This window comes from Camarhynchus parvulus, chromosome 10 (assembly GCF_901933205.1).
Source record: "Camarhynchus parvulus chromosome 10, STF_HiC, whole genome shotgun sequence".
Taxonomy (NCBI): domain Eukaryota; kingdom Metazoa; phylum Chordata; class Aves; order Passeriformes; family Thraupidae; genus Camarhynchus; species Camarhynchus parvulus.
In genome coordinates this window covers 210,905-229,092 of record NC_044580.1, presented here as the reverse complement: position 1 = coordinate 229,092, position 18,188 = coordinate 210,905, and the positions used below count along the sequence as shown (strand labels likewise).

The window sequence follows — 18,188 nt, the reverse complement described above, 5'->3', positions numbered from 1 at the left end:
GGTGTGCAAACCAGGATGTTATCTGATGTAAGCTGTTTGCTCAGTCAAAGATGTCAATACCTGACTTCAAATGTTATCAGAGAGGCACAAATTTAAAGTGCAGAGGAGGAAGAATTTATGATGAATTTCCAGAAGACAAGTTTAATCAGGATCATTATGTACCTCTGCATGATGACTGGGCACAGTGAGTTAGAGGAGAGTGTTACAGATACTTGGGTTTAAGGATCTTGGCAGCTTAGAGGGTAGGATTTCAGTCAAAGTCCTACTGACCTGGGTTTGCTTTTCTGTAGTCATAATTTTGGGGTGGGGAGGAAAGTAGGAGAATGCTACAAAGCACTTTAGTAAGAGTGTACTGGGAGATGTGAACTTTGTCTTTTCTGTAATCTAGAGTGGTTTTTGTTAGGATTAGCCATTGTGGACTAGGAGGTAGTAATTTACAGATTTAACGATTTGGTTTGCATCTTGTGCTAAGAGAACCTGCATTGTTCAAGGAAGTGGAATATTGTTCACAGAGGTTAGTTAACATTTAATGGTCACTGCTGTTGCAGTCAGAAGAAAAAGAGCACCCTAACCCTGCTCCCTGAATCAGTTTTACTCATGACTGCAGATACCTTTATTGTGTTCATGTTGTTCATGTCTGCTTTTTGTTTCTTTAGAATTTATTACCTGTTTTCCTCCAAATTCATTTTCATTGACCCATCTCTTTATTATAGGGCATCTCAGAGGTGATCATATAAACTATCAAATGTGAAGCAAGAAGGAAATAAACCCTCCTAACTAAAGCTAAAAAGAGCTGTTATGGACCTGTTGTGTAAGTATGTAATAAACCACATTGTTCTTGTAAAAATAAAGTAAAAAGCAATTGGAAATAAAACATAAAGACAGGTTTAAACCAGAAAAATAAATCTGTTATTAAATCTCAGAACTATAGTTTCATCTGCCTCCTGTGCACTTCTTGAAAGGTAAATTTGCAGCATATTACCTCCATAAACAACTGGTAGCTTATCTAGAGTTCAAGTTTTTAGTTAACAGTTGTAGACAGAAGTGTCAGAAGTAGATTTTTTACCACACAAAGTTAATATTTCTGATGTGGCTTCCAATTGGACAGCCCATGATTTTACTGATTAATTTCATATGGGGTTTAACCTATTTTTGGAGGTGGTCCTATAATCTGATATGATTCTATTACTTTGGGCTGGTCCTACTGTATTCCAAATTCATTCTTTTTTCAGTTCTACAGCTAACTGGCAAGTTACAGGATTTCTCTGTGCTCTGTTGCCAGCTTTCTAAGATGCCAGCTATCTGATTTCTAACATCCTTTGAGATCTCTGCAAGGCAAAGTTCTGTATTAGAGTTGAGTGGTGGTTTTTCCTGCCATTTCTAATGGCAGAGACATATCACTGTTTTGATGTATGACTGCACTCATAAATATGACATTCCTAATGTCTTTGAAAGAGGATATGCTGAGAACATGCCTTTGTAAGAATCCTTTTGTCTTAGTTCACCTTAAGCATTTGGGAGTAGGCTCATTCTTTCAGAAGAAATTAGGTCACTACTAAAAGAAGTTATTTGAAAATAAATTTGCACAAGGTAGCCTTTGTTTATGCAACCAAATCATCTGAGAAGAATTCTGGATAGTAACACCATTAGAAACAGGAAATTTTCATTGGATCAAGCAAATTGGATGTTGAGGTTTACAAGTTGTTTGCCTCTGCAGGTAATAACGCCAAAACAGTCATTTTCATCCAAAGCAGAGATCTCTGAACAGGAGGGCTGCCTAGGCTGGTGTTAGATAACTGCTGTCCCTCCTACTGAGTCACCAGGCTGGCTTTGTGGTATGCTGACTTCTCTTAATGTCTTCACATTCTATGAGCAAACTCTTTCAAATCTGGATAAATGCTTAGATTCTCATCTAACCAGGAAGGGCAAAGATTGCAGTGAGTAACATTAAAAGAAAAAGTACTTTCACTTTGCTAAAAGGCTTACCATGGAAGAGATTTGAAGTGGCGCTTTGCACCCTCAGTGTAAATTCTTGTCTCTGTCTCTCCATTTGTATCATTTTTGTGTCTGGCAACAAATGAAACACTGTTATTGCAGTGTGTACTGGCAATACTTCATGTTTCTGAGAGAAGGAACAGCTGAAGAAGTTAAACATATTTACAAAGTAAAGGGGATAAAAATTCCTGTTGACAAGTCTGTAAGTAACTTGTAAGTATGTCTCTTTCTCTACAACTATATTTGCAAAATACTAGAGAATGCCCTCATTCAATAATCTTTCACTATTTCAAGCTGGGATTCCTTCCAGCCCCCCAAACACCTTTGTTCTTTAAGAAATAAATAATTTAGTTTTTACAAACATCCATTTCATGGATGGATTTGGGTTTGATGCAATTTCTTAAAACTGATAAGTATGGGGATTTTTTTATCTCCAGGAATATGCACCTTTTTCCTCCATTTTCTAAGGGAAAAAGACAACACTTTGCCACAGTTAGAAACATGGTGACCCTTCTCTGCCTGTTTCAGTCCAGAAACCTGAACATATCGCAGCCCCCCAGTGAACCCCTTGGCACTAGTTTGCCATTTTGAACTAACATGTATTAATTTAAAGTAAGAAAAAGAGTTCTAAGAAGCAAAACAGGTTAGGCAGCAGTGGTTTGATGCTGTCTTCTATGGTGGGAGACTTGAGTTCTTACCTTAAGTCACCAGATAAGTTTTGTTTGTTCTGAAAGAATGTACTAGACATGGAGATAATTTCTATTTAATGTTGAATTTGCTGCTTGAAACCATTTCAAAAACTTGTATGTTACCATCGGGTTAGCATAAAGCTTTAATCTCTTTAGCAAATGCCTGCTTACATAAGTTGGAAACAGCTCCCCCCTGGATCCATAATTCTATTAATTTGGTCTTTTTTCTTAAACAAATCCCCAATGATACATTGGGTATTTATGTTTGAGACCTTTTCTTCCCAGTACCTGCTGTTGTTGTCTGTGAAATCACCATGGCATTTTAAAAATCACTATTTTACAACCAAGTTCACATTAAAATGTCTAACAAAATTGCAATGACACCTTTTCTAGTCAGTTACTTCATCTTCTCATCCTATTTAAATCAATGTTTCAAAGATCCATGTGACTGCAGTCATAACTTCATCTAAATGTAGCCTGGTGTTGTGGAATTGCTTCAGATGTTCTTTGTGTAATGCTAATTCTCCACTGTAGACCTTAAATTTGTAAAGGTGAGTGTTTACTTACAAGAAAGTTACTTGAATAGATTTTTTTTAAATAAAGACAGGGGCATTAATCTCTTAGCATTACAGGTACTGAAAAGCAGTTGCATCCATGGAAAGTGGCAAGCTTTAATATGAGAAGGTGAGAAAAACAGAAGTTTGCAAATCTTCCTTTCAGCTACTAGAAACTTGAAAAAACAATGTATTAAGTGATTGGTTTGTTCATTGTCCATTACTGGATGTGGTAATTACTGTATTGAAATATCACCAAAATATCTTTTTTTTTGGGGGCTAGCTGGGAAGAGAGATGTGGATTTTAGAAAATACAGGTTTGCATACCGTTGTGTGCGTCCCTCTGCCTGTGTTTCAGACAGAGAAGTGGATGCAAAAAGGGTTAACTGGTTTAATGCTGCTTGGTTTTTTGCCAGGAGCACAAACCATTCTCCTCAGAGGACATAGAACACCGAAGCACTATGGATTTTACTATGTTGTATTTTATTGATGGGTGGCTTTTAACGATTAACGAGTTTTGATAGAGTCAAAGTTTAAAGTGAGGCAAAAGCAGCAGCTAGATGTTCAGCTGAGCAGCGCTGAACGGGCGGTGGCTGCCAGGTGCTCTGTGGAAAAGCAAATTAATCATTGTTTCGGCTCTGCCCCTAGCCGGACCTGGGGGCACCGTGGCTGGGCCTGCCCGTCTGCAGGCAGCGGCCCGGGACTCGCCTTTGCCGATGGACTCGGGAAGGGGCTGCACAATGCCCGGCCCGCCTCCTCCAGCGGCTCTGGGCGGGAGCGGCGCTCCCGCGCCCCGTGAGGGGACCCCGCGGGACGGGAGCCGAGCGGGACGTGGCTGAGCCTCCCTTCCCGCCCTTCCACAGCGGCCCTTCCTTCCGCCGGGCAACCCCGTCCGTCTGTCCGTTCGCCCGACCCTCGGCGGGGCCGTAGCCCCGCTCCCGCCCGCGGGGCTTCTCCTCGGGGCCGCGCCGAGGCGTGGGCCCCTCAGGGCCCAGGGGATCCTCTCCCGCCGTCCCCGAGGCGCCGTCGGCTGGAGTCGCCCGCGGAAGGCAGCAGTCGCTGGCCAGAGTCTCCGCGGCTCCCCCTCAGAGCCCCCGGCCGTACAGGGCCTTGTGGCGCAGGTACTCCTCGAGACACTGGACGGCCGCATCGTCCACCTCGGGGTCGAACTTGTTGGCCAGGAGATGGTGTTGCTGCAGCATCCAGGGCACGTCGCCCACCCCGTAGATGCAGATGGAGCGCTGGTGGCGGCCGGTGCAGGGCGGGTAGGGCGCGCCCTTGCTCATGTCCCCCTCCAGGTACTCCCACTTGACCAGGCGGGGAAGGGCGTTCATGTCCGAGAGTTGGAACTTATCGCTGAGGGGCGTGCCCCCCGGCACGCCCGGCATGCGGTTCAGGGTGGCCCACACGTACTCGTCAGGGCTGTAGCTGTCCTTGGACCACTCGAGGAACTTTTGTGCGGTGGGGTTCTTGAAGATGTACTGCACGAAGTCCCGTGTGACGGCGTTGTAGGCGCTGCCCGTGAACATGGGGTAGCTGTGGGGTGGGGGCAGTTTCTTCTGGGAAGTGCGAGAGATGGTCTCCCCCACCTCGTGGTGATACTCCCAGCGCTGCTGCTTGGCGGCCGAAGGCCTCTCGGACTCCATGGTGTTCTGGCCCTGCAGCAGCTGCAGCGCCCGCACTATCTCGGCGTTGGTCTTGATGGGGAAGTCGGTGCCGCAGGTGTTGATGAGGTAGCGCCATGGCACAGGGCTCTGCAGGAGGTCCTGCATGCAGTTGAGGTCGGCCTGCACCCGGGACCAGGAGGCATAGACCACGCTTTCTAGGCGGCTGGCCACGAAGACATTGGGGAAGCAGGCAGCAATGGCCCTCACGGCCTCCTGGAAGGCAGCCGGGGATTTGCTGTCTACATGGACGCAGTAAACGTTCTGGGGAGCGTAGACGGACCGCAGGAGCCGCTCAAACATGTCGATTTTGTGGTGGATGATCATGGAGTAGGCGATGGGGAACTCCTCCTCCTCCTGGCTGAGCGGGAACTCGATGTAGCGCCGGGTCTCCTTGAAGGCTCTGCAATCCCTCGTAATGTTCAGGTACTCGCCGGGCGTTGGTAAAGCCCTTCTGTTCGCCACTTCCAGGTTGTTGAGCTGCGCCTCCTGGATGGCTGTCTGGTCCCCGCGGACGACCCCCGAGCAGTTGATGCTGCGGCTGGGGGAGAGCTCCAGCTCTCGGTAGAGGCGGGGGTGGTCGGCGGGGCCGGGGCGGACGGTGCCGCGCAGCGCCAGGGCGGCGGCGAGCAGCGCCAGCGGCCCGAGCAGCAGCGCCCAGCGCCGCCGCGCCGCCGGGGCCCGCTGCCACCACGGCATCGGCATCCCGCGCTGGGGCTGCCCTCGCTCCGGGCTGCGCTGCCAACAGGGAGCCCGAGGCGCTGCCGCCCGGAGCAGCCCGGCAGCTGGGCACCTGCTGCCTCCGGGAGGTGGGGAAGCAGTGCCCGGGCGATCTCAGTGTGACCGCAGGTGAACAACAGTCCCCTCCCTCCCCGTGGCGTGGCTCTATTGGGTTTTATCAACGCCGGGGGTGGTTCTATATCTTCTGTGTCTGTTTAAAAGATGATATTTCATCTTACTCCTGTCCAGCATGTAATGCAAGGAAAATTCCTCTAGAATTCGACCCTCTGTAATGCACTTTTAAAAAAGATTTACTAGAGTATCTTGGTCTCTAACCTGCTTTTCCAGTGTTCTGATTGATAGGGAGGATGTGTGCTAATATCTTTACGAAAACTTCGATGGGAGAAGGTGTGGGTGTTATCGGCTCTACGAACTTCAAGCAGCAGGTTTGTTACAAAGTCCAGACAGGTTGACTCCTGAAATAGACAAGGGTCTGCTCAACCTGAACTTCTGTGGTATAAGTAAGGTGTCAGAGACATGTAGATATCCAGGTTTATAGGTAATAGGTAACCTAAACCCATGGTGAATCAGCTTGCTGCCTCTCCCCAGAGTTACTTGGATTAGTTATGGGAGAAATACCTAACCCTGCATGAGGCCTGTAAAATTAGTTTGTAGGCTCACACCTAAAAATACTTGGGGCTGGCTCTGATCTTCCTTTAATTTTTGGTTATGTAAAAAAGTATTATTAAGCAAAATTAATGATAGTGTCACTGACAGCTATTTAAGCAAAATTTTTCCTAGGTGTACTTTGTATGTAATTTTCTGTCAAGTACGCATCTTTTAGTAAGATACAGCATCCTCTTGTGAAACACTGTATTCCACTTTTTTCATTTGTGTTCACATAAGGAATGTTATTTGTGTTAAGAGGTAATGGCTCTTTTTAAAAGATCAGTTCTTTTTAAAATTAGTATTTACTTTGAACTATGTCAGAAATGGAGAAGAAATTACATTTCCATCTTCTTCGCTGTTCAGATTTTTTTTTTCAACCATCTCTGCTGGTATTGATACTTATCTAAAAATCATGGGATTGTGTTTGGCTTATAGTTTTGAGATTTATAGTTTTAAAATTTGGAAAATTTCGTGATAGCTTTCTCATTATGAATCTTCAGACACCAGAAGTTCAGTGTTTTTTTTATACAGAGTATTTGGCACATACTCCAGAGTGGGAAAGTGAACAAAGCAAAGGTGGGAAGTGAACAAGGAAGTATTGAGGTTTCAAAATAAATAAACCTTACGCAAATATAAGTATATTGTATATGTACACTTCATCTGCAAAACTTTAGCATGATGAACCTTGTGCAGGTTCTGCTTTTTGAAACTGTCTGATTACAGACTTCCCTTTCTGTTTGCTTCCATTTATTTTCAACTGAATTATGTGTCAAAGTCCTGTACTGTCTAACAGTTCAAACTATCTTTACAAGCTGCTGAGATTGCATGCCCACAAGCAGAGTCTTGGATCAGTTTGATGACAAGACAGAGGTCAAGTTCATCTTTGAAGAAACTCTTGGATGTTAATTTTCCTTTCAGAGTTCTACTTCATTGCTGGTTTGTGACAAATGGTTTGAAAGCACTACATGCAGTACCTCTAAACCTGATTCAGAGAGGACATGAAAAGGTACCAGTAAAAAGCAGTAAGTAAAATATCAAGCCACAATAATTTTTGTAGCATGCATACCGGTTCCTGTTATTTAACTGAGCACTGCCTCATGCTATTCACCTTACAGCTGCAGACTAATTGCTATGCTCTTTCTGGACCTCTGGTGCACTTTTACTGAAGTCAGAGCATTTCTGCTTTGATCCAAGACAAAATTGCTGGCCTGAAGAGCATAAGTGAGTATGGCTTAGAAAAAAGCCAAAGCAGATGATCATAATTGACGTATAGTCTATAGGGTAGTATTGGCTACTTGAAATTTTACACAACAGCTGAACACTGCTCATAAGGTATAACGAGTTTCCTCACTTACACTTTGTATAACAAAGCAAAATAGGGACAAGGCATTACTCACCTTATACAGATTGTTGAAGAGACAGACAAATAAAAAGGATGATGCTGGTAAAGACATTTAAAAGAATTTCCTTTAAACCACTCTTAAGACTGGCACTGTTTCTGACTGTGGTGCCCAGAACTGTGAGCTGGACGGTGTCCTGGGCAAAGAAAACCTGTTTTTTTTTCTTGGAGAATGTAACACAAAGAAAACACAGTGATACTGGCGATCATAAATGCATTAGCTCATGCTGCATTGTTTCTACAAAAGGGTTGCTTCATACATCATGAAAAATATAAACAAAACAGAAAACAAAACTCTTTTAGACAGACGATAGAGGAGGTCAGGGCTGCAGGAATAAAGAACCAAAAAGAATGGATTTAACTTTGCGCATTTCCCACAATGAAAACCCCATTATAACTGTCCTATTGAAGAGGATGTTTCTTAAGAGATGAGGGACTTCCTGAAATAGACACAAATGTTACTGAGAAAGGTTTTTGTGTTTTACCCTTAAAAGCATGTTAGTTTTATTTCTTGCCTTGTTTTCAGCTGTCTAAATAGTGTCCTGAACTTTAGGTGTTTCTGTGCTGCGGTAGTGTGACAGTGGTCACAAGGGTTTTCAGGTGATGTGAGAGATGAGAATGTTGACTCCATGTTCAGAAGGCTTGATTTATTATTTTATGATGTATATATATATTACATTATAACTATACTACAAAGAAAAAGAAAGGAAGATTTCCAGAAGGCTACCTAAGCTAAGAATAGACTAGAAAGAATTATAACAAAAGCCGCTCTCTTGGACTCTGTCTGAGAGAGCTCAGTCCTGGATTGGCCATTAATTATAAACATCCAAGATGGGCCAATCCAGATGGACCTGTTGCATTCCACAGCAGCAGATAACCTATTGTTTACATGTTTCTGAGGCCACAGCTTCTCAGAAGGAAAAATCCTAAAGAAAAGATTTTTCACAAAGAGATGTCTGCAACATGATAGAACTTTTATCAATTTATCAATGTTCTGTGCAGTTCGATTTGGTCACAAGTAGAGAGTCTGCCACAATACACAGACATGCACAGAGTGATGGCTGACACACAGATCATGTCCAAAGCCTCTGTATCATGGAGATTGTTGCTTTCATGTCTCTGTGGCTGCCCAGAAATATTTGAATATGTTTAGACCTACAGCTGGTCTGGTTGCCTGTTGGTGCACAGTTTGTGGTAACTGGGAGTGGGGACCAGCCTCATCCCCAATGGGGACAGCTGTGAGCAGCAGGTGAGCAGCACTGACAGCAATGAGCCATGGAGTGCCCAGGGGCACTGAGCAACCACCAAAGGGAGCAGAGGGCACACAGGTGCAGTGCATCAACATCAGTTGTAAAAGGTTGGGCTGAAGAGCAGATGCTTACAGCCTTCTGAAGTGACATGCTGTTACTCTGTATGGGCAGATGCTTGAAGCCTTCCAATGTTACTCTGTATGGGCTGAAGCTCTGTGGAACTGATGGGGATGCTGTGTATTGTGGCCCTCTGAACTATGACAGGTACTGGTGACATGTGCTGTGACAGTTGCCCTTGAACGTCCCACAGCTGGCTAAGAATACTTTGGACTGGGACTTTATCCAGTTGCTGAATAGGTATTGCTGAGTTCAGTAAATTTTCCTTCAATGCTTGGAGGGTTCACACAGAGCACTCCTTACCTTCACACTCATAGAATGCATTACAAGGGAAGGACAAGGAATCAATGGGGGAAAGGTGATTGTCATCTGGAACTGTTGTTGTGGGCTATTCAGTTCTGTCTGAAGTTCTTGCCATGTGCTGCCCTTGTTCTGGCCGCAATACTATAAAGAAACCCAAGTATTTCATAATAGTTTGAGCGCCCTACTTTTTCTGCCATACATTCACAGCAAAAGTCAAGATGTAATTACTTTTTAGGGAAGAATGCTGTTGTGGGGAGTGTAGTACCATTTTTTCCTTATTTCAGGTGATCTATTTGCTTCAAATTTTCATCCTTTAAAATTCCCTTATACACTTGACACTTCTGCTTCCTAATACAAAGCTAGAAGGAACACTAGCTGCACTTCTATCAGAGAAAATCCTGAAGGTTTTTACTGCTTATTGTTTCATTCATTTCATGCTTATAACATGTCTCTACAGCTCGTCTGTCTGTGATGTTTTCACACTGCTGTAAACTATCTCCAGGGAAAAAGTTTGCAACAGCAAAAAAGAAGCTTTCTGTACAGCAGCTAAACAGCTGAGGTCTAGAACCACTGAGGTATTTGAGCATCCCACCTCCAAGTAGTCACTGCCTCAGTATGTGGATCTGTATTCTGGAACAGTTCTGTGCTGCATCTGTGGTGCTGATACAGCAGACAGCAATAGCATCTTTCTTCGGGCACCTATGATGTGCTGGTGTGTCCTGCCCCTGCAGAGGGGGCCAAAGAAGGAGATGGGTTTTGAGGAGCATTTACTGTCCAAAGACAGTATTTAGCTGACTGAAGGTCATGCTCCTCAGTGTGTACAAATGAGCATGACTGAGTTTATCTTTGTGAACAAAGCTGGTTATGGTGTAGTGCTAGATGTCAGTAAATCAAAGATTGGCATATGTATTTCTACTTACTATTATTACTAAAAAATATACAACACAAAAACCCCCAAAACAAGCCTAAAACCCCAATAGCTTCTAACCTTCTGGCATGCATTTTCTGCCTATAAAGTGATGCCATTCTCCACGGTTTTGGCACTTGTTTTAGGCAAATAGTGTGCTTTGAAGGAGTACCAAAATGTAGGCCTATGGTAAAACACCTTAATTACAAATTTAACAGTGGGGAGTAGTAGTTTAGTCTTATAAAGACACAACACTGGCATGTCCCTCTCTTCATGTTATTTTCAGTCCGAGATTTGGATGAAGTCTTTTTTCTACTTCTTCTGTGTTTCAGCAGTGAGGGTGTTAGAAGTCCAGTTTATATAACAGTGACAATAAATGTGAGTGGGAGTGTTTGAATTGAAGCACTCTTTCTCATTGAAATCAGACAGAGAGGAAGAAGAGAAGTGTATTTGTGTTTTACTTCAAACAGATAATTTCATAGTTTTTACCTGAATTTTTGAGCTCAACTTTGCTCTGATATTAGCTAAAAATGTGCAGTGTCTTAACTTCTCTTGTTGGAATAGCCCATATACCTGAATGAGAGTGTTTCAGTGATTTACTGGTCTTTAGATTACTTCAGTATTGTCTAATGCTGCTGTTGTGAATAGCTGTTTCCAGGACATTTCACCCACCTTTTTAAAGCAATTTTGCTGTTGTCACAAGTAGCTGTTAATCACTCCATCTCTGGACTCTGTTGGCAATTGAAAGTCATAGAGCCAATGTCTTTATGATTATGAAATAAAAATAACTATTTGAATATTTGCATCTCTAGTTATTAGGCAACTTGCAGAAGAGTGACATGGTACTATAAAATATATTTTCAGTTAAAAAATTATTCAGGTCATTTTTCTTAGTCACAATTGAGATGAAATTTTGTGGGTTGTTTCAGAGAAAAACCACTGGAATTGTCACTAAAACCATATCAGACTCCTGAGGTGTATATGTAAAAATGGTTTGGCTAGAAAAATTTTGCCACATGCTAGTGCATAAAAAATTAGAATGTTTGCAAAATGTGTATTTGACTAATTGTGGAACACTTATTGGACAATAAAGACTGGATTCAACCAAGCTAGTAAGTTGGAACGTTCTTCCCTCCCATCTTCCCCAGGCAAACTTACAAAAAACAAAGCTAAAGAAAGAATGCCAAGAAAACTACCACCCTTTGCAAGTGTCTATTTCAGCAAACAATAGATTCCATACTGAAACAAGGTGTTCTTTAAGAGCACTAATGTTCCTTTATTTCAGGAAGGTTATGGTTCATGATCTCCTGGAAACTACTTGGAAATGATAGAGCAAAAAGGGCTACACTGTTCCACATTTAAAATGGTGAGATCCCAGCGCTGATGTGTAAATCCTGACTGATACTGTGGCAGGATGCCCTGTGCTGTGCCAGTGTGGGACAGAGTTCCTAGAATACAGATGGCATTGTCCACCTGCTGCTGACACAAGGTGTTAGTTACCATTGCTAAAGCTAATAGGCAGGAGGAAATCCAGAGTATTGGCAATCAACTGCTTGGTGGTTTGTTTCCTTTTTTAAAGATATATTTATATTTTTTTCTTATATGAGTGTTAGTGTAACTGGAACTGTAAATCTGACCAGCAATATGGTTGTGTCTCTTTACTCCCAAGACTTGACAGGCTTATACACTTATACACTCACTAGTGTGAATATTTAACATGTAGAAAAAATTGAGTCAGGAAATATGGTGTTTGTCATTGTGTTCATTTGAATAAAAAATACACATCACAGATTAAACTCTCTTCACCAAAAAAGAGGGAAAATCTTCACACACAGGAGGGTATGAGCTACAGTCTGGGTAGTTTTGGCATTATTATCTGGGTGGTTTTGCCCTTTGAACCCAAACCATTCCATGGTTCTATTACCTCCGTAACAGGTGTGGTGAGCTGAAAACTGGGGTTAGGAAAATTCTTGTTTGAAACAAGGTACTAAAAACCCAGAACAAATGCTAAATACTTGGTAGTCCATAGAGTTTTCTAAGTAAGACTGAACAAATTATTATCTTTTCTAGGATGATGGTAGAAGTCCATTTTGCTTTTCTTCCTCCATAAGAGGATTGGTTTAAATTGCTTGTCCAATGTTTTGGTTTCCAGCTATTTTTGGAGCTTCCATTAATGATTAATTTGGGATTATCTTCAGGCCATCAATTTTGTTCAGTACTAATACTTTGTGTGTGCTTAAAACTGACAATGGGGTCAAAAGTATTCTAGATGGAGTGCCAAGTTTCAGCTGCAGATGTAAATAATACCTGCAAAGTGCAGAAGTCCCACTTTGCAACTCCAGCATTTTTAGTGCAAGGTGAGTAAAGCTGAAGGGAGGATACAAGTCTTCAGGAAAAGAAAAGAAAAAAAAAACAACAACTGAAAAACAACCAAACCCAAGCAACTCTTTGCTTTCAAGTCACCTAAAAAAGAACGCTTGAAGCATGTCATACTTGTAAAAAGCAATTCCTCTGTATTTCAGAGTCATCTCAGCATTGTTTGCTTTTCTTTTCAACTTCAGAATCCAGGAAAAATTGCCAGAGTGCAGTGCTGGCCTCTGAAACCCTCATCACCAACTGAATGGCCTAACAGTGGGACTAAATTAGACAAGCACTTGAAGCAGATATAGCCTTGCCAAATTACTGGGTGTATCAGCAACACCTTCTGTCTGACAGCTGACAGAGGATCTGGCAAATCCAGTATATTGCAGGATCTGCCTCTAATACTGTTCCACTCTCACCTTGTGTTTCTAACGAAACTGAAGTTAATTTACAGCTCAGGGAACTGGCTACATTCCATTGACTAGGCCTGTTGTTCAACTCTGGGTGAAGAGTTCAACTGTATTTTAAATTCTTCTATTGTTTCCAGCAGATGATTCAAATAATGAGCGTGAGACATTCTGCCAGTAACTAATTCTGAACTTAAGTTATTTATGTTTATATTGTGTACATATAAAGATAATATGCCTCTTCTGAGCAGTGTCCCGTGTGATAGTTGATAGAATTACACTCTTTTATGGTGAAAAAGCTGTATGTGTCTTATTAGTTAAATGTCAACTAATTACTCCTTATGTTTCTTTATAGCTTGTCAATGGTTTCCATTGAGGAACAGAGCAGTATCAACACTAAGGCATTGTGAGGGAGAACTTTCATCCATAGTAACAAATCCTGTTCTGTCTCCCAGTGAATGCTGGGACTAGACACTGCCTCTGACACTGAAGGTATGTATAGCACATTGCCTGTTACCTTTTGTATATCCTTGAGGAGTCTCCCTCAGCTAGAAATTACTGTTTCCTATATACACATACTCCCATCTGTCCAAATCTCTATCCTACTGAGACACAGAATGTGAGTTTTAATGGGAATATATAGGTTAGTGCTACTGGAAGCAAAAAGAAAAGGAAGTTGTTTTTCTCAAGAGGAAAAATGAATAAAACATGACTAAAATAATCACCAAGACCAGTACTGCTGATTAGAAAGAAAGAACAATTTTGTGTCAAAACTCGCCTCAAACATTACAGGTTCTGTGTGGTTTTATTTGGTTTGTGCAGCACTGTTTTTGAATCAAATCAGAAAGTAATGGTGACAAAGTTACCTTTATCTTTTTAAGTTAAAAACTATTGTTTGCTGCATACAAACATGTATGTTGTTCAAGCAATATCAGCTGTCTTTTCTCCTGCAGATTTTTAATTCATTTTATGAAATTAACAAAGTTGTTTTTGTCACCTTGCAGAATCATAAATTACTACAGAATGAGTTTTATGTTTTTAAGATATGTGAATACAATGTTCTTGGGCAAGTGCCTGCTTAGTAATGCAAGAATAACTCAGTGTCTCCTTCCTAAAGAACACCAGGGCTTTTAGCTTAGCACCTTTTTGGATGCAATACACCCACTCACCTGGTGGTTAAAGGAGGGATGGCTCTGCTTGCTCTGAGCTCCCTTGTCACTGCTAGCAGGATGGCTGAGTAATGAGAGCAGCCACATCAGAAAAGAGTCAAGATTTCCACTTACTTCTCTTTGTCAGATCATTGCAGATCATTTTGGTCATGCCATCTTTCAATTAGCCTACACATTTCACAGAATTTAATACTTAGAGAAAAGGTGCAGTTTGAATGGAATCTGGGCATATATTTCAGTGTTCTTTCAGCACTATTACTCTAACAATAAAGAAATAATGCAAGCAAAAAGAGGAGAGACTGTTCCTGCTTCAGAGAAGACAAGGATGTTCAGAGTGCTAGCCTGGGAATAAGATTCATTTTCATTTTTAGACTTTGCTTTGGTGAAAAGCAATGTAATGTAATTTTTTGATCTTCATTTTTGTACTCCTTTTGTGGAAGTGACGTTCCGTGTCTCACAGGGTTTTTCCTAAGTTAAATATTTTCTCTATGTAATCTCTTCTACAGTATGAGGTGCCATGTGAGTACATAAGCCTTAATCATAAAGCTAATCTTCCTCATTTAGATTGGCATTTTACCTCATGAATGTTCTTGGGCACCCAGAGGGATCAAGTCTGCGAATATATAAGATCTGCTGAAAAATGTGCATTTAGTATCTTCTCTGACTAGGACCTATGAACTTTATCAGAGCACTGGATACACAATACATGCTTTGGAAATCAGCCTCCTACAGAACCTGGTGAAATCTCTATTGCACAATCATAGAATTGTTTATCTTGGAAAAGGCCTTTGAGACCACTAGGTCCAACTGTCAGCCCAGCACTGCTCAGTCCACCACTAAACCATGTCCAAAAGTGCCACATCTCACTCTTACTGTACACATTAAGTCTTTTATCTCCAGGGCTGGTCACTCAACCACTTTCCGGGGGAGCCTGTTCTTGTGCTTGACAACACTTTTGGTTGTCACAGTTGAAACCTCCCCTGATGCAGCCTGGGGCCATTTCCTCTTCTTGTATGGCTTGTCACAGTTCTTTTCAGCCTTGTGCAAAGCTGGCATGGAAATTGTGTCTTGTCTTCGGTGTTTCCTTGCTTGCTTTTGTGACAGCTGCACCTTAGCCAGTAGATTTCTCAAGAGCAGCTTATCTGTCAGATTTTTTTTTCCCCTGCTGTCTTGTGTTTGTTCTCAGGATGGGAGGATCCAGGAAAAGCATAAGTGCCACAGCCTGGCCTCTATTTGCTTTAATGTGCTGTATGTAATTCCTTGTGGGTTGACCTGGAGTTTCTCATGCAATGCTCTCTGACACAGCTTCTCTAAGGCTGCAAGGCTGGGTCACACCTGTATCCCTGCTGCTGTCCAGAATGGCCACAAGCATCATCCTGTGGTGGAGAAATTAAGCTAAAATTCTGTCATTTGGAGGCTGATAATGAAATTAACAGCCTGGCTTCAAAAGAGAGCTGCCAGCAGTCATGCTCACAGTGCAACCAAGGTGACTTTCCCACAGCAGATTTTGAGGCTAGCTGATGCTGGGATTCAGAGTGGGCTGGAGGCCCTGTTCCTTGTTTCTCTTCAACCTGTCCCCTGCTCTGCCCCTGTCTGCAGCAGCATTGGAACAAAGAGGATGGAGGCCAAATTTGCAACCAAGTGGAAGAGCTTTGTTAGGAAAGGAAAAGGAAGGGAATAGAACAGGGTTCTCACCCAGTTTAGATGTGAGGAGTCTTACAAAGGACATCTTGCTGAAATGGCTTCATCCTCCAGAGGAAGTGAAGTGTGCTGAGCTAGAGAGTTGCCCTAGGCAATACCCTGAGATGGAGATATTGAAGGTGGCACTTCAATAGCCACACAACCAATGGGTAGTTGCCTTTGTGGGGATTTAAGTTTAGACTTGGCCTGGCAAAATACCTGTCTTAGCAAACCCTCCAGTTTAAACGTAATTTTGCCATCGTGGACATATGTGGTTAGGTCAGCTCTCCCTATGGCACTTAAGGGGGTGGCATTTCACGATGAGCTGCTCTCAGTACAGGTCAGCAGCTCTGCTGGTGTGGTGATACAGGCCTTCCACAGTGCCACAGACCGCATGGTGTGCTGGGAAATGCCTTGTAGTGCAGATGTGCCCTCATTATTGATTTGTGGCTTCTGCTCATCCTCAGGTGAAAAGATTTTCTTCTACTTCCTGTGGGAATAGTATCAACCCAAAGAGGCTACATCACTGTTCAAGCTATCTAGTTACTATATAGCTGCCTTATTCCATTGTATAAAGAATTTATATGGTGTATGAGAAAAAATTTGACTGTAACTAGATTATTGCTCTTCATTTTCTTCCATCAATAATCATATTTCTTGATTATTGCAGGACTTCCACTCTATCTCTTAACAGCTCTGTTCATGTTTGTTTTTGAATTGTTGGCATATTTACTACACAATTCTGTTCAGTGCAGTGCAAGGGGAAAAGGGCACACTTGGTATCACTTCTGGGCAGTTGGATTCCTGGTAAATCATGTCATACCTTTCTGACACTGTCAGTTCAGTTTCTCTTTGCCAATCTGGCAGAGTTACAGACTTGATGACTGATTTTATGGGGTTTTGTTTAGAATAGTAAAAGGCTCGACAGCTAAATGTATAATACATATCCAAGAAATGTTCTTTCCTGTAATGAAAGTCACAAGTCCTGTCATCTCCTGGGGAAATTTTATCCCATGAATGTATTCAGAGTGAGAAGAATCTTCTCAGTTATCTTGGTTTTCAGGTCTTAGTTATTAATGCATTAATCACAATCTCCCTGTAGGTGTGTGTTACTCAGCAGGTTTTTGTTTGGTTTTGGGGGGTTTTTAGGTTCACCTGGTGGGTAGCCATGGCTGGGTGGAGGTTTCTTTCCTGTGCAATGAAGGCGTTGCTTTCCATGTGTTATCTTGCATGCCTGAATAATTAAATAGTCTCTTTGACGTCTACTGCCTGATAGAAAATTTACCTTGTCTACATGACTTACTCCCAGGGTTACCTATCCAACACTTCCTTATTCTTATAGGCTTCAATGTATATTATGCAAAACTTTGGTTATAATCCCGTTACTGATGATCATTAAAAAAAATATTTCTTGGAATAGTGCACACATTAGGTTTCTAGTTCTGCTGGTCATGAACAAAGTAAGCTCACGTCTTCCTATGCTGTGCATCTAGAACTGGAGAGGACATTTTGCTTTATATATCAGTGTAGGGGGATAGACTATAAGAAAATAAAGATAGTGTAGAAAGTAATCTTACCCCTAAGGAGTTGCAGCTGGGCCAATTATCAAAGATTAGGAACAGGCCTGACTTTAACAGGCCACAGCTGAACCAATGAGAAGAAGAGTGCTATAAAAGAGTGGGGTGGCTGGTTGAGAAGGGAACTGGAGTCAGCTGGCTCCTTTGTGAAGGGGAAAGAGTCAGTGCTCTGAGGAGATGCCCACAAGAAACACCAAGAAGGTTTGGAACTTTTGTGATAAGGAGACAACAGTATGGAACCCCTGCAATAAGATGACAACATATCAGTTTAACTTAATTTGTAATGAATGGTTCCTGGTACTCTTGTTAAATGTTTAACCAAAATTACTAAAATAAAAATCCAGTCATTCTTCACCACCAATAAAGGCATCATGTATATATATATACTAAAATACTTCGCTGTTTTGGAACATGGCATAATTAAAAAATGTATTTTTCCTCTCAACATTCCTCTGAGGTTGGAAGTGCTAGCAAACACTCCATGAACTTATTTCAGATGACAACTGAGGTGCAATGAGGTTGAGACTTGTTTTTTGGGTTTGCTGAGTTAGTCTGTCCAGCAGAGGAGGGAGCTGAATTTGCCTTTTCTCGAGATCAGGAGCAGCATTCTGTCCACTTCAATCTCAAGTGGTCGGTCACTTCCCTCCTCCCAGAGCTCCCAAGTCCCAGAGCCTTAGGGAGGTCACAGCCATTTAGTGACCAGTTTTCCCTCAGACGACCAAATACT

At 42.2% G+C, this 18,188-nt stretch overlaps 1 protein-coding gene across 1 annotated transcript; it reads right to left on the bottom strand.

The window, feature by feature from the left end:
* Nucleotides 1-4,122: 4,122 nt before the first annotated feature.
* Nucleotides 4,123-5,601, bottom strand: GCNT3 (glucosaminyl (N-acetyl) transferase 3, mucin type). The gene has a single exon (XM_030955396.1). The coding sequence runs from the start codon at nucleotides 5,599-5,601 to the stop codon at nucleotides 4,324-4,326; it is 1,278 nt and encodes a 425-aa protein (XP_030811256.1). The 3' UTR covers nucleotides 4,123-4,323.
* Between the last annotated feature and the right edge of the window lie 12,587 nt (nucleotides 5,602-18,188).

Bases quoted from the DNA above. Each gene is read 5' to 3' on its own strand.
- GCNT3 (XM_030955396.1), bottom strand. From the start codon at position 5,601: ATGCCGTGGTGGCAGCGGGCCCCGGCGGCGCGGCGGCGCTGGGCGCTG.